This window comes from Blennius ocellaris (assembly GCF_963422515.1).
Source record: "Blennius ocellaris genome assembly, chromosome: 19".
Classification (NCBI taxonomy): domain Eukaryota; kingdom Metazoa; phylum Chordata; class Actinopteri; order Blenniiformes; family Blenniidae; genus Blennius; species Blennius ocellaris.
In genome coordinates this window covers 18,791,687-18,807,901 of record NC_137668.1, presented here as the reverse complement: position 1 = coordinate 18,807,901, position 16,215 = coordinate 18,791,687, and the positions used below count along the sequence as shown (strand labels likewise).

At 38.8% G+C, this 16,215-nt stretch overlaps 2 protein-coding genes across 2 annotated transcripts; both read left to right on the top strand.

The window, feature by feature from the left end:
- The first annotated feature begins 258 nt into the window (after window positions 1-258).
- Window positions 259-6,055, top strand: LOC308144255 (ADP-ribosyl cyclase/cyclic ADP-ribose hydrolase 1-like). Its single transcript, XM_080515320.1, has 8 exons — window positions 259-497; window positions 1,382-1,508; window positions 1,599-1,734; window positions 3,409-3,491; window positions 4,716-4,789; window positions 5,425-5,511; window positions 5,640-5,723; window positions 5,810-6,055. Exons 1-8 carry the CDS (start codon window positions 313-315, stop codon window positions 5,865-5,867), a joined length of 834 nt encoding a protein of 277 aa, XP_080371446.1. The 5' UTR covers window positions 259-312; the 3' UTR covers window positions 5,868-6,055.
- A 4,281-nt stretch (window positions 6,056-10,336) lies between these two features.
- On the top strand, window positions 10,337-14,991 carry LOC308143892 (uncharacterized protein; the record flags this gene model as incomplete). Its single annotated transcript, XM_080514834.1, has 10 exons — window positions 10,337-10,342; window positions 11,595-11,707; window positions 12,038-12,113; window positions 12,339-12,413; window positions 12,497-12,562; window positions 12,892-13,011; window positions 13,111-13,233; window positions 13,355-13,432; window positions 14,012-14,137; window positions 14,234-14,991. 10 exons carry the CDS (start codon window positions 10,337-10,339, stop codon window positions 14,372-14,374), a joined length of 924 nt encoding a protein of 307 aa, XP_080370960.1. The 3' UTR covers window positions 14,375-14,991.
- Between the last annotated feature and the right edge of the window lie 1,224 nt (window positions 14,992-16,215).

Here is a 16,215-nt window from a genome sequence, read left to right as displayed (position 1 = left end):
AGAGATAATGTTGCAAACTGTACGAGTAACCCCCCCTGACACACTGGACTCACTGGAGTAACTTTAGTAATATTTTGCTTTATGCCAGATACTTTGAGGCCTATCAGCGTTTTCCTCACGGATACCTGATAGTCGCGCGCGCCGCTCATGTGGCGACGAGCCAAGTTGTTGCGGGCGCGCGGCCGCTCTGCTCCCCGTTCATAAATAGACGACGGAGCACGAGCGCAGCAGACGTGACAACAAACAAGGTCTGAGAGAACGAAAAAAAAAAAAAAAAAGAAACTTCCTAAACCTGCTTTTCTTACTTTACTAATGGAGCGTGGAGAGTCCAGTCCAATGGGGAAGCGCCAGAAGAGACGCTGCGTGGTTCTGGTCGTGGTTGCGGTTCTTTTGCTCATAGTTATTATCGCGGTGGCGATCGGTGTTTCTCTCCAACAGAAACCAGAACAAGAACAATTTAAAGACACATTCATCACCAGGTGTGAGCGATTCAAAGAGTAAGTGCAGATTTATTATTATTATTATTATTATTATTATTATTGACGTTATTTTATCTATTATGTAACATCAGTTAAAGATTCCTTCCACACTTTGAGAACGGGTTTATTAACATCTCCCAGAGTAAATCATTCTCACCAAGAAAAGAACTTAAGAAAACAAGGATTTTATTAATTGAATTTCTTTGTATATTAACTTGCATATTATACTTTTTAATCTTTGTATTAGTCAAATTGTCAACAGGTAGTTAAAGTGTAACAGACTAAAGTTCTGTAGATAGTACAGCTTGAAGTTCTTATCACTGATTGAACAGGAGTTCATCGTCAGGTTTTGCACATAATGATTGATTGACTGCTGCATGCACTCTCCTCTGGCTGCTCGCCTGGTATGAGTCTGTGGTGGACTCAGTGTCATGATACTGTCATTTCTCCCATATCTGATTACCTTTTTCCTCGTTTCATCAATATTGCCAGGTTGTGTGTGAGCAGAAGATTGTGCAATAATTTAGCAGCAGAAATACAAGCAGATTCCACTGCAATTATTTATTCATTTATTCTACTTTTATGATTCTTTCATCATCTAGTTTATCTTCGCACCACATTTTGCCCAATACTCAACAGTTTTCACAACTATTAGGCTGTGAACACTTTGCTGTGTGCTTTACAGCTCTGGTGGGATTTGTACAGGCTAAAACATGTCATTTTACACTTTTTTTTCCCTGACAAATAATCGTTAAAGTTGGTTCACAAATAGTAGACCAGGTGTATTTTCTGTAGTCAAATTTAAAGCTTGTTTTATCATTTATACTATGGACTTATTGAAGTTTAAGTATGCGTGCATCAGAATGAGGCTGAACACTGAGCACTTTATTCTACTGTTTCAGAGCCAACTGTCCAAAAATATGGGAAGCGTTTCAGCAAGCGTATGTAAGCCGGGACCACTGTGAAGTTCCAGCGGAAGCCTATGACGCTCTGATTGCTGCAGCCCCCTTCACCCCCCCATGCAACAGAGTAAATATCAATCACAACCGTATCGGCCTTTCAAAAGGAAACAGGATCTGTTTGTGTAACGTTGTGTTCTTCACTATGTTTGTGGATTAGATGATGTTCTGGAGCAAAACAAAAGACGTGGTCCACGATTTTACAGAGAAGAAGGATTGTTTCGTCACACTGGAGGACACCCTGCTGGGAGAGGTGCTGGATGGCCTCACCTGGTGTGGAAAGGAAGACAGCAAAGGTGAGACGCCAGAACGATTCAGTCTCAATTCAAATCATTCATTCAAAATCAAGCAATAGACTTTGTACACAGTTCATTGGGAACGTCAACTATAATGACTGTTAAATGTCAAAAGGTTTATGTTGTGCCTGTCAAGTTAGGTCAAGTTTTCTTTGCGCCCATTATCATAGTAGCTTTCCAAAAATGCAGTGTTTGTCAGCTTGAAGGCATGAAAGGAAAGTTTACTAAACACTAACCCTAAGAACCGGTCTGCAGATGTTATCTTCAGGAATTACGAGAAACCCTTCAAGGCTTTCCACAAACTTCATAATGATATGATGTGAGATTCATGCATGTTAGGACAGGAAGAGCGGAAACCATGGTCCGCTTCTTACTACACGGTAAAAATGCCTGTGTTATAATAACACCCATATTATTAATTTTAACACCACAAAAGTCTCTACATGTGTACACATTAGCTGGTGTTCATGTAACATTTCCTAAAGTGTTAAAATATTAACACTGATTGTTTTGTAGACTCAACACCTATTATTGTGAATATTCAATACTACTGGGTGTCACATTAACATTTCACTGGTGTTGGTGTTAAAAGACAATGTTAAAAATAACACTAGTGTAGTTTTATCTTGACAAGATATAGTGTTGAAAAAGTTAATAACTGGGACACTGACAGGTATTAATGCCAACTCCTAGTGGCACTTAAAAAAGTGTTGTACAAATAAAGTTATTATTATTTTTAGTGGTATTTGAACCCATGACCTTCTCATTGTGAGTCAGGAGTATTAAGCACACTGTATTCAGTTTGCTTTACTTTATTACTGACAACAAAGAACAATTCTATTCTGTTCTATTAAATAATTCTGTTCACCCTGTGAAAAAAAGATTCTAATTTAGCAGCGGTGACGTGTCGACATGGCTTATTTTGACACCAGCAAATCAACACTCCAGTTTGACAACATGAAAATGTAAAAAAAAAAAATAACACCAGCAACGTTGTTTTATAGCTGTGTGGGATTAAAGTAACACCAACACTGTTTATTTAACACTGACGATAACACTGGCATTTTTGCTTTGTACAATGCAGTCGTCATCAGCTATTCATTCAGTCATAGCAAACTTCAAACTTCAGATTTTTTTTTTTTTGTTCTCCATGGGAAATCCTGACCAGCCATATTAAACTAACCAGGAATCACTTGATAACACTTATCTGAAGCCATGTTTAGACTGATTACTCTCTTGCCATGATAATGAAAGATATTTCCTCCAGAGGTTCAAACTCTAATGTTACTTTTACTGACCAGTAGTTAATTTTTTATGGTGGTTGAGAGTGGGAAAGGCACCAGCATTATCACTGCCTAGCGTTTACTACCTAAAATAGCCTGCTCATAAATTGGAATCATTTTTCTTTCTCAGTTTTTTTAAACTGATGGACAGGCGATCTGTCCGGGCTGTACCCTGTCTTTGTCCTCAGTTCACTGGACAGACAAAGAATAGTATAGATGACTTGTTGACATTAGTCTCAACTCTCTGTGCCAAGCTAAGCTAACTGACTGAATCAAACATGTGCATCAAATTACTTTTTTTCAATGTAGCATTTTTTTGTTTACGTGTTCTCATTCACCTTTTTTCACCAGTTTTGATTTACGCAGAAACAAAACTGTTTTGTTGTTGTAGAGACCTTCACCAGCGGCTGCCCAGGATGGAGTGAATGCGTCGACAACCCTGTCCGATCATTCTGGAACCGAGTCTCAGCCGCTGTAAGTAAGAAACAAGAGTTCACCAGTACTTGTAAAAAGCACGTCACAGAGTCATGTCGTGGTTATAGCAACACACGTGCGATAGGAAGGCCAAAAGAAAAAGGTCACGCTGCCCGTTTCTCCATCAATGAGGCTTTGTGTCCATCTCCTTGGAGTCACCGTGTGCAGCTCCTTCCTGAGAGCGGAGGCCCACACATTCAGAGGAACCCTGCTTTGTTTCACTTTGCCTTGGCCGCGTTTTATGCTGTTAGATAACATTTTACCCATGGCATACATGATGAACATAACACAGTGCTATGCAAAGAAATAAATCTGACGTCACATCAAATATGTTTGATTGAGGTCAAAAGACAGTTGTGTATTAACAGAGATTGTGTACTTTGTTAGACCTGTAGTGGGTTTACCGCAGATCAAACATAGGAACTGCAGCCAATGTAAACACACTAACAATCCTCCAGTGAGGAAGACTTCTAGAAAAACCACAAAGACACTGGGAAAAGAGGCAAATTCTATTGTGGCCTTCTGGCTGTGAGGCAACACTTAAAGTCATACAAACAAGTAAAGCTGAATAAACAATTGGTCTGCACTCACACCATGATACCTGAATAGTAATTTTAAAAAAATGTATAGGAATGTACAGCAGTAAAAATCAACATCAACAAAGCTTCCTTACAAGTGAAATTCTGACAACTGGTAATCTTCTCCAGGAGAAGCTGCAACATTTCAGAGGTCAGCTGCTAAACTTGACAGTAAAGCGAGGACATACTTTGCTTTGTCATGCTTGATGTGCTTACCTCTTCATTATCGCCTCTTTGTAATGTCTCTCTGTGTGGAAAGGTCAGACAAACAACATTCCTATTTTTCAAATTGCCAGGTTTGCTCAAGGGTTGTCTTCATGAGCAATGTGACCTCATCAGCACAACACATGATGGGTAACAGGAAAATAACATCCAGATTAAAGATGTGATCTTTGCACATTTGCTCAGGAAGACCAACGAATGTTGACGTTACACCGGAGAGACAAAACAGTGATAAAACTTTTAAAAAGGCCGTGGAGCTATTTGGCGTGCCTGATGACTTTCTGATGCTCTTCATGCAAAATAAAAAGCCAAGTGATTACTCAAATTCTGTCAATACAAACCTCTTGTGACAAACTGAAAGGAAATTATCGACAGTATTTTCTGAATCTTCTCATCTAATGTCCATTTTTCTGCACATTTGCAGTACGCAGATGTGGCCTGTGGCGAAGTCACGGCAATGCTGAACGGATCCATCCCCACCCCATTTCATCCTGACAGGTGGGTTTGTATATTGCTTTACTGACAAGAGAGAAAGACAAGTGTAATTTATTTCACACATGAATTGCTGTAATCAAATGTTTACATTTTTAGATATTACAACAATATCAACAATTTGTAGCTAAAGTGGTATTTCAGAGCACACAGGCATTTATCAGTACCACAGACTGTGCCGTGGACTCAGAGTGTTAAATTCAATGTTGAGAGCAATGAAGACGACACTGAGGCAGCTCCCATAATAATCCTTATTTGATTGATCGATTTATTTGTAACCCACGGCCATTTGTTCCCTGAATATGATTTAAAAATGCACATTACAGAAGATCAATATTGACATCATTTTTATAAGGTTGTCATGTAAACAGAAAACTTTCTGAAATGAAAATCTAAAAACAATGTGTTTTCACTTGAGATGTTTTGTTAACGGAGCCTTTGCTTTTATGTCTCCTTTTCCAAACTCTCACAAATCATATCTTTCATTCTTCTATATTTGGAAACTGTGAAGTCAAATTTTCTTCATAACAAGTCAGATTTATTTCTCTTCTTTCTCCACTAAATACGATCGGAAATGGAAATCTTAGTGACTACATATGTGAAAAATGCTAATTACTGTTTTATCTTACTTTTGTCTGCAGTATTTTTGGGAGTGTTGAGGTGAAGCGGTTTAACGCCACCAGAGTAAAATCCCTGAATGTTGTTCTGGTCACGCAGGAGAATAAAGTGTAAGAATCTCTTTATATATACACACACACACACACACACACACACAATTGTTAAAATATTTCCCTGTAAGTTGGAAAAGCTAATGACTGCATTGTTTTGTTTCTTTTTTTGCATCTCAATTCTTCAGGACAAATTGTACAAATGCCTCTTTAAAGGACCTACAGCTGGAACTAGACAAGGGCATTATATATAACTGCAAAGAAGCACCTCAGTAAGTACAACTTGTGGACCTGTTAATCATTACATGGATGCTTGTGTCCTGTGACATTAAATCATTGTTTCTTTTCTTTTCTACAGATCTCAGATTAATGCATGCAGCTCCGATCCCACTGCCCCCTGTGGATCCTGCTGGTGACAGTATCCCATTTCAATCCGAGTAAAAACGTCCAGAAATGGTCATCTGTACACATATTACTCTTTTTTTTGTCTTTGCCAAGGAAATTCAAATACTTTTGTGCCAATTAGTAAGAAATGCATCTTTTTTTATATATGAATGGGCCTGACACATTTCTACTACCAGGTACCTTTTAGATTTTGTACAGTGTGATGAGAAGGCTTTCAGTGTGTCCGAAAGAGTTGTGATGAATATTCTGTGAGGAAGAATATTGGTGCTGCTATCTTTATTCAGGTGACAATCGCAGTTGTACTTGTCAGAATGTATAATATTTGTAAATAAAATGTGAACACATAAGGTGGTAATATTGTCTTCGGCTTCAGAGTTTCCACCACAATCCCCAACTGGTGCCTCCTAGTAGACAAAGTATTTATAAATTGCATACCTTTTTCACTTAAATGATTGAGAACCCATTTGTATACATGTATTTAAATGGTAAAAATCACATGGTCACTTCAGTGTTTGTTAGTTGATTATAAAAACAAAACTCAAAGACACATTTGAAGATATTTAATAGTTTGATTTTAACTGGAGGAACTGAAAACCTCTTTTTGGAGTGTGTATAGCCTAACAAAAAACAGGCAACCTGGCTCAGTTGAAAATCAGATTAGATTAGGGTCGGAGGGTGTGTGCGTGTGTGTGTGTGTGTGTGTGTGTGTGTGTGTGTGTGTGTGTGTGTGTGTGTGTGTGTGTGTGTGTGTGTGTGTGTGTGTGTGTGTGAAATCAACCTTTTTTGCTTCATATTTTATCGAAATGTCACCATACCAAAAATAGTGTACCATTTTCTTCAGTCTAGGAATCTATATCTTTCCAAATATGCAGCTTTGGGCTCACAATTTTAAAAGCTTGATGTTTAATATTGAAAAAGAAAAAGAAAAATCACTGAAATTTTCAAGTATCTCGCAAACAGTTGAACTTTAAGTGACTCGGTGAACTTTGTTCTTTTTGAGCAACACTCCTTTTGTGCAGATTAGAGATTGTAGCAACCAGCCATCCATGCAGATACATGTATTCTCATTTTCATATCATATGAGGAACTTGTAAATTGCAAATATCCTGTTAAATTACATGTTGTATTTCTGGCAAATAAAAGAAGAAAGTCAGCGCTTTATACTGATAACATCCTCATGCCCTCGTGTTGACCCTTTCCAGTCCTACATGTAACTGCAATACTTTCACACATTTCCATCTGAACCGACATTTTCTTCTGCAGCAGTTTTAGCTGCTTTGACTGTTTTAACCCCGTCACCAGTTCACTTCAGTTTCCTTCCTTGGACCACTTTTGATAAATACTGACTCCTGTTGATTGGGAATATAACTACAGTTTTGAAGATGCTCTCAGTGAGCTGTTGAGGCATCACTGATTGGTCCTTGTCAAACTTCCTCAAATCCTTTCATTTTCTGATATTTGCTGTTTCTGACACTCACATTTAGGACAAATTCACTTGACACGTCCCAACTACTGAGAGGTGGCACCATAAAAAACATGATGTTCACTCTATCTGCGTGGTCATAATGTTATGGCTGATCAATGTGTCTTGTGAGGTCTAATGCAAGATTAATCCAAAATTAGTTACACCAAAACTAAAATACCTACCCTCCACGTTTGTGATTAAATGATAATTGTCATAAAAGTGAATATTTAGATTTGGATTATAGTTTTGTCATACTCAGTGGTTGTGGTAAAAACAAAAAATAAAAAAACAGAATTAATAAAGTAAGAGAAGTATTGAGATAAATGTAATCAAGTAAGTACAATCTATTGTTTATTTGAAAGCCTGTGCAAATAAAAATGTTTAAGTCCTGATTTAAAAGAAGTGTGTGTGTCAGCAGGTGTTCTGGAAGTTTATTCAACAGGTGAGGAGTGTAGGAACTAAAAGCTGCTTCACCATTGATTGTTTCTGACTCTAGTTACACTGAGTAAACCTCTTCCTGAGGACCTCAGAGGTCTGGAGGTTTGCTATTCCACAAGTCAATCTGAGAAGTATTTAGGCCCGAGATCATTCAAAGCTTTATAAACCAGAAGTACGATTTTGAAGTCAATCCTTTGACACACAGGCAGGTGAGGACTTTAGCTGCAGCATTCTGCATAAGCTGCAGTTCATTTTTTTTTTTTGAATTGCCTTTCCATTTTATTTTTTCTCTGTGAAAGTATCCGATTTTCTTTCTTTTTCATTTCACCTGAAACTGGAGGCTTCCTGCAGAGGTCGCGCTGAGCCGTAATGCTCTCCTGCCAAACCAATGAGCAGAATAGAAAGTGTACCACAGACCAGCCCTGCTTTTGGTTTTATTATTGCCGGCGGGAAACAGAGCTGCGGTGTACGGCCACACGGTTCAAGCACCAGGAGCGGATGTGTACATGTGCGAGTGTGACAATCAGTGTTCAGAGTGAGACTTGTCGTGGGAGGAAGCGTGAGGCTCTTCTCACAGAGTAAAACCTCCTCTTTCCTCTCTGGTGACTTGCTGCTTTGTCACACGTACCGTAAACGAGCTGCGCCGGTGCTGGGAACCTCTCCCCGGGGGTTCTCACTGCACAGGCATCGCATGAAGAAGGCCCCTTTCTGCAGAACCACAGCACACGGTACTCCGACTGTCTCTTTAATGTCAGTAAATGCAGTCCACATCTGAGTCACAAACAACACTCATAATAATCTCTGTTGGCAAAGGCCAATGGGATGATTTATGAACTGGATCTAATATTAGATCTAAGTCTTTCAAGCTTCAGTTGGTTAGCAGGTGGAATTAGGATTAAATTTGCTGCAAGAATATAGACAAATAAAGACGTATTTCTATGAACCAAAAAGGTCATTACTGTGTGGTTTAATGAACTGCTTTCCCATTTGGTTCCATCTAATACTCATCCAAAAGTTTCTAAATTGACTACAATGAAATAGATTTCCAAAATGATGAGACCAAGGCATTTTAACCAAATTTGGTCACTTCCAGAGTTTGCTTGTTTCTTTAAAGCTAAAAGTTATAAGTTGATAGCAATGTTAAAGAGACATGACTACCGTGTAGTGATTACAACGAAACATTTTGAAGACATCTAGAAAGAATTATAGCCTGTCAAACAACGTTTCATCAGTTTTACCATTTCCAACCGATTCATGTTTCATAAAACACCTTTTTTTTTTTTTTTTTTTTTCAACCACTGACTCTTAAAGAGAGCAGCAGTTTTCATGTTCATAACAGATAGGGCTTCGAAAAGGTTGGACGTATTTCTTTATATTGAAGCCTATAAACAGTATTCTCATCATGTTTGATAAATCATTAATGTCTTGGGTCATGATTCATGGCAATAGTGAGCTCAGTTACTGCTGCTGACACGACAACTTTATTTCTTTATCCTTTATCGGGAACTCCGTGAAGTAAATGGAGAACTTCAACTCTTGGGCGTGGCTGAAGAATATATCATGACCTACTTTTTTATTTTGGACTTTTTAGGGGCGCTGCTGAGAGGTCATTCGGGGACTAAAACCCATGAAGAATTTGCCGAGTTTAATTTCAGTTCAATGAAATTTGGGAGATTAGAAGAAGTTTCAGCGATACCCTTTTAGACACGTGTTTTATTACTTAATAATGTCTAAAGATTTTCATATGGTGATGAAGATGATGAAGACATTTTCCCCAGTTCTGTTCTATGAAAAGAGCAGGGGCAATTAAAATAAATGAAGTTTAAATCAGGTGATATTTATCTTTTAAGAATTTAGGATATTGATTCAAACATTCGCCGTCTTTTCAACTGGAGTATCTGGAGCAAATGGATTTGTGTCTACCTGAACATAATATTGTGATTTCTTTTACAAAAGGATGACAGTTTAAAAGAAGCAGCTGGTTCATCTGCTGAAACTTGCCCCAGCACCTGTACATTTAATAGCAGCGGAAGCAAAACAAACATTTGTATAATTGATGGGAAATAACATCTCAGTGTCTGTGCTTGTTTTGATAAAAGATCCCCTGTGAATGGACATTGATCTCTCAATAAACCAACGGAGGAGGCCCGTGTGTGGAAATGTGGCAATTCCAATTAGAAAAGTTCCCATAATAAGTAGTAGTTAGTGAGGGAAGAGCAGTGATGTGCTTTCCCTTCCTCCTCCTTCCCTGAAACAAAGCAGATCTGAGTCAACACCTTTGAGAACAAGCTGCCACTCAAGAGATTGAGTAAGACGATCAGCCTGCGCTATGTGTGACTTTCCCACCCACCGCAGCCCACAGGTTTTACATATTTCTGGACAGTTTCATTTCGAGATTAGTATAGCGCCAGCAGCTTGACTGACAGCAAGAAACAATCCAGGAAGTCAGAAGGAGCCGAGTAAGCGGACATTCTGACACACAATGTTCAACTGCAGGCAGCCCACTGCAAGAAGTGACGACTTCTTCAACCACCTGAATAAAAAACCCGAATAAAGTTTTCACTGTCCATTAGTCAAATGCGGGTATATATTTGTGTGTTTTGACTGGTAATAGTGATTCAAATTATAGACTTTGATCATTCTTGAACCACGTTCACAGGAAATACAACTAAATTAATGTAACATCAAGTTGCATTTCATTGAATTATCAGTTGAGTATGTTGTTTTCTTTTGTTTACACTAAGTAAGTAAGTAAGTAAGCAAGCAAGCAAGCAAGTAGGTAAGTAAGTAAGTAAGTAAGTACTTTAGTAGGGTTTATGCTGATGTGAATATTTTTTACAAATTGTACAGTTGAAAACATTTAAAGAGCAACGTGGACGACCTGGTAACCAAGAAAGAAAGAAAGAAAGAAAGAAAGAAAGAACTATTGGGTAGACAGCTGAACCAATAATGATCGAACCTATTGCGTTATTTTTTTCAGCGTGGGTTTTTTTTCTTCGTCATCGGGTCGTAAACACTCACGTTATTACCGCTCGCGCTCCTCTTCGACTCTTGTACTTTCCTTTCCTACACAAAGCCAGCGAGCCGCACAGCACGAGCCCGCAGAGGGAATCCCGGCTGCTGATTGGACAGTGTAGGTTTTACCACGTCACGGGTATCCTTGGTATAAATATAACACAACCAAACACATCCACACACACACCAGAACCAGAGCAGAGGCACTCTACAGGATGGTAAGTTTGTTGGTATTTGTATTTTTTTCCCCAGACCTTTGTAAAGTTTTTTTTTTAATGCTTTTAGTGACTCACATCTGAGATTGTTAATTGTTTTTCTGTATTCTCTCAATTTAAAATACAGCAATATTGTGTAGTACATGCTTTTTTTAAATTTAATTTGATTTTGTCTTTGTTTAGTTTCAGTTTATTTTATTCAATTTTATTTAATCTTATTTAATTTTCACGTTGTTCCCTCACAAGTTGTCACACTGGAGAGATAACAACTTAATAAAATCACTCCACATGTTATGATTCTAAATCTGCCTCGCTACTCTTCCAGACAAAGTCCCCACTCCCCAGTTTAATAAAATTATTTATAGAGCATTAATCACAGCATCTAATGGCAACAGTCGTAAATTAGGACAGAGGCAAAGCAACCAGCTCTATAATGTATTGGAATAATCTGATGTTGTAAGTAAGTTTTTAACAAACAAACAAACAAACAGACAAATAAATAAATAAATAGATAAATAAATAAATAAATAAATAAATAAATAAATAAATAAATAAACAAATAAATAAATAAATAAATAAATAATTGCATTGTGTCTGTGCTTCAGCAGTCCCTACATGAAAACTCAAAGTCCAGGCCTCCAGTGGAAACATCACAATCCATTGAAGCTCTAAACAAAGTGATCCACAGACTGTATCCATTGCTGCCGAATGGAGACGGGTGAGAAACATTTCTACACGACTGTCATTTTGAGATCAGTAGTCATACTCTTACACCAGTACACAGAAAAAAATAATTCTCAGTCATTTCCACACCCAAAAATAATTTGTTAAGTTAATGCAATTTAATCATGTCACACATTTCCATCTATTCAAGTAGATTGAATTCCCTTTATTCATATTATCTGAGCAACATGTATAAGAATGAACAATTTAACTTCAAAAAACTCAACAGGCTCATGTTAATCAAACATATTTCTGTAAACTGAAAAAATGCTTAGTTGATTTTTTGAGTGTAGGGAAACTTATTCAATTCCTTTTTTTCCCCCAGATATGACTTTTGTGAGGTGGAAAAACAAAGCCCAGCTGCAGAGCCTAATCTTGACAGACCGCAGGAAGTCACACAGGTATTATTAGGAGAAACCACGCTAAAGAGATGACATGTTCTTCGTGTTACTGGAAGAAACGCAGAGCAAAACTTCCAAAAATGTGTAAAAGGAAGTCACAATTTGCTCAGATTGCATAATTGTTATAGAGTTACAGGCATGTGGATGCCGGCTGCTGGCTATACCGTGTGCCACATTTAAAGAAGTTCCTCTTCTCTGTCTTTTTTTTTTCTCCTTCTGCTGTAGTCAGGAGACTCTCCTCCCAGCAGTGATGTCAGACTGAAAGCGCAGATACTTTTCTTAGAGGAGCAAAGGAAACAGGTGAGTACATCTCAGAACTGTGACTCATATTCAAACAAACAGATGCAAGTAAGGGGTTTAAGGCATCTTTCTCTTTCACTCAGCTTCTTTCTATCAATGAGCGATGGTCAAAGGAGTACCGGTTCATGGTGCAGTATTACAAAGACAAGGTGAGATAAGTTTAATCTGTCAGTTTGTTTGAAAGTTTCAGGTTTGGGTAGAAAGTGACAATTTACAGTCACACTTACATATTTAATTAATTCTCAACTGTATGGAATTGGGGTTTATATATATACATCTAGACATATGTACCCTGTATTTCCAACCAGACAATAGCGACTCATCTGTGCAAAGATCAAAATATTAGAAGGGTTAGATAAGATTGTCTTGTAAAAAAATAACCGTATATAGTGAGATTCTGGCTTTTTGACTGGCCTCAGTATCCGAGTTTAACATTCAGACTCATGTATGTACAATCTCTTTTTTTCCTCTTGTCCAGATTCAAATTCTAAAAGCATCACAAACGAATGAAGAGAACCAATGTGACAAAGGACAGAAGCACATTGCATCAGTTAGAAAGCAAAACGTCCAGCTGGTCTATAGTGAAGACAACTCAAAGGTAAATTCAATAGTAATACCAATAATGTGCTTATTTCAGCGGTTTCCTTCCGTGTGGTTTCCATGCTGATGGTTTCTTTGGTGTGAATCCCCCTCACAGACTGACAAGAGCAGCTCTGAGCTTCTTAAAGTCGAGACAGAAACAGAAGAGCTGCGGCTGCAGAACCACACACTGACGCGCAGAGGGCAGCATCAGCATGAGGAAATCAGACGGTTGAACAAGGTGAGGGGGGAACGATCACTTCAGATTATGAGGTTTCATGTCAGTGTTTCCACCCTGGATGGTCTGCATTGTATGTCTAATCTCATTGCGTGTGTTTGTGTGTGTGTGTGTGTGTGTGTAGGCTTTAGAGGAGGCGCTTCAGACCTCTCCGTCTGAGAGTGTGGGCAGTGAAGAAACCCCAAACATCTGGAAGCACCATGTGAGCTTCTCATCAGTGCACTCTGACTTTTTTGTTGTTGTTGTTTTGACATTTTTGAGAATATTTGGCTTTCATGTTCAGTCTGAATTAAGAATTAAACACTACCAAAGAATTAAAAAAAAAAAAAAAATCACATTCTGCAATACGGTGGTTTGAAAAACTAAAATTATGAACATGACAAAAACTGGGGCGAACGGACATGACGTTACATTATGCTGATGCTTTCATGCTGAATAGCAAATTTTAGTTGATGACTCTCACTTTTAGTTCTTTGACTTTTGACAATAAAAATCAGAATCAGATGCATTTTATTTTATTTTATTTTATTTTATTTTACGAAGATATGCCGGTCTTAATCTGCAAGATTGCAACTGTTGCACCTGTTACTCTTTTGGTTTTGCTGTTTAACGTATTTCTGTAACTTGCATTGCATTTACATTACGCAACTTCCACTTTAAAGCAATACTTGTAAATAACCTAATGTTTTGCCGGTGAAGACACAGATGACATATAATCCTGACATTCATCCACTTGTTTCCAGCCAATCTCCTAATGCTGTGTTCCCTTCTTGTTGCGCAGGCTGAAGTCTATAAGGAGGACTTCTTCAGAGAGCGAAAGGACAGGGAGAAGCTCAAAGAGAAGAATCTGGAACTGGAGAAGAGGTTTCGAAAGGTTCACGACGAACTGCGCATGCTCAAATCTCAGGTACAGAGTTGAGGTTTTTTTTTTCTTTTTCTTGTACTTGGAAATTCCCAGTAATTATCGCAGTGAAGGCTTTAACATGGGGACGCTTTCTTCCAGGTGACCATGGTTTTGAAGCCACAGCCAGCATTTAATTGTCACTGCAATGCTGCGGACAAGAGTCCAAAATGGGAGGTTCACCAAGTTAACCAGCACTACATCCAAAAGCAAAGGTGCCACACACTCTGTACCAAAGAGTGAGGCTCACCGCTGCCCTCAGTGATAATCCAGAGCACTTTATACAGATATCTGCAGTATGGCATCGGGAAATTAACTGCCAGCGTACAAGGAAGAAGCCCAGACTAAAATGTGGAAGGATGCACTTCCTGCAAGAGGCAAAACAGAAGAAAAAAAAAGCGACATTCAGTATTCCAGTCACGCTCCTTCCTGTCCTCCTGCGAACCGGCCTGCTCCTTTGGGAGATTACTTTGCACAAACACTATTGACATGCCGATGAAACCTTGAGCAGAAAAGAAGTATGTTCCTGTTTTCAGTGCTTGTAGCCTCAATATGTCTGCTTCAAAGAAATGCCCCAAGGGAAAAATGGAAGCATCAGTAACAGGACAAAGCTGGCGTTGTACCAGTGTGCATCAGATGTGAATGCTGGAAGACGCTTCTGTGTTTGTAGGAGAGAAAAGAAAGTCTGGTTGAAGGATGGTCGGCTTATTATTTTAGCAGATGCAGCCACTTGATTAATTCCATCCATTCGAATCCAACTGAGGCATTCATGGGCAGGGAAAGAAGAGGGATCGAACCGCTGACGACTAGTTCTACCCACTAATCCACAGTCAACCCCTGGAAGGAGTTATGTGGGGTTGTTGAGGAAACAAAAGCAGGAACACTGTATAGGCACATATATATTTATACAAGTGTTATTTTTCTATACTGTATTTGTCTTTGATGTTGTTTAATTGCCATTAAAGTATTCCATGGTATATCAAAGGTGTTCCAGTGGGTTTATATGTGAAGTGACACAGATTTCTCCTTTCTGCTTTGAACTCATACATCAGGGTCAATAAATTAATGTCAAGAATATACCAAATATCAACAAATCCTTAATTTGCAACATAAAATTGTGTGTGTGTGTGTGTGTGTGTGGGGGGGGGGGGGGGCGGGGCTGTAAGGGAAACCTGTGATATATTCTAACCTGTTGCACAATGTATCTCACATTGTGATGAAACATAGATGTATGAATGTAAATAGTGCATCGAGATGCAAAGGCAGAACAAAACAGACATAGGTGTGACCCTGACAGACTTGCAGCATGAAGTACCCAACAGGAAATTGCCTCTTGCCTTTTATCCTCTGCTGAAGCACCAAACCCAGGTTCTGCAAATCTGTTGATTGGCAATCAGTTGCCTAAAGAGACATGGGGTTATTAGGCAGCTTAAACACACACAGTTCGTGTAGCCGCAGCACTACGTCGTCACAGAAAGACAGTCGGGAGTGGAAATTATGTTGATGCGGTATACATTGAAGTTCATCCTTTAAATGCCTTAAAAGCCCTAATGTAGAAAACACGTGGGATTTTGTTCATAAACTGCCGTTTGTGCCTGATCACGTTTAGAGCTATAGTGACCCCTAGTGGTAAACAGTGGCTAGGTCAAGAGTAAAGCAAATGGCAGGAGTTCTTTTCTCACTTTGGCTTAAAACAGCTTTTTCTCTCCAAGAATCCTTCATCTGCAGACATTCTTGGACGCACCGACTGTTCCTATACTCAACCACAAGATTTTGGTGGGATTCACATCTGGACTGCCTTTTTCGTGCCACGAGTGTTTCTTCTTTTCTGTCTTCATCATCCCTTGTTGAATTTGCTGAGGAGTTCATGCTATCGCGTCCTCACATTTTCATCAGGCCGTCTTTGTAAGGATTTCACCGCCATGTAGAGACACCTCATTAGGCATGAGGCTGTTCCTCCGATGAGACTTTGGTCTGCAACAAACTGTGACTATTGCCAGAAGCCTTCATTTCAGACTCATCCAACCACACCACATCATTTAAAAGTACCCACCCTTTCATTTAAACTGGAGTTGTTTACAGGT

Excerpts from the sequence above, each read along its gene's own strand:
- LOC308144255 (XM_080515320.1), top strand. The coding sequence starts at position 313 with ATGGAGCGTGGAGAGTCCAGTCCAATGGGGAAGCGCCAGAAGAGACGC. Across the intron at positions 4,790-5,424 it reads ACCCCATTTCATCCTGACAG|TATTTTTGGGAGTGTTGAGG; the intron begins GTGGGTTTGTAT and ends TTTTGTCTGCAG. Across the intron at positions 5,512-5,639 it reads GTCACGCAGGAGAATAAAGT|GACAAATTGTACAAATGCCT; the intron begins GTAAGAATCTCT and ends TCAATTCTTCAG.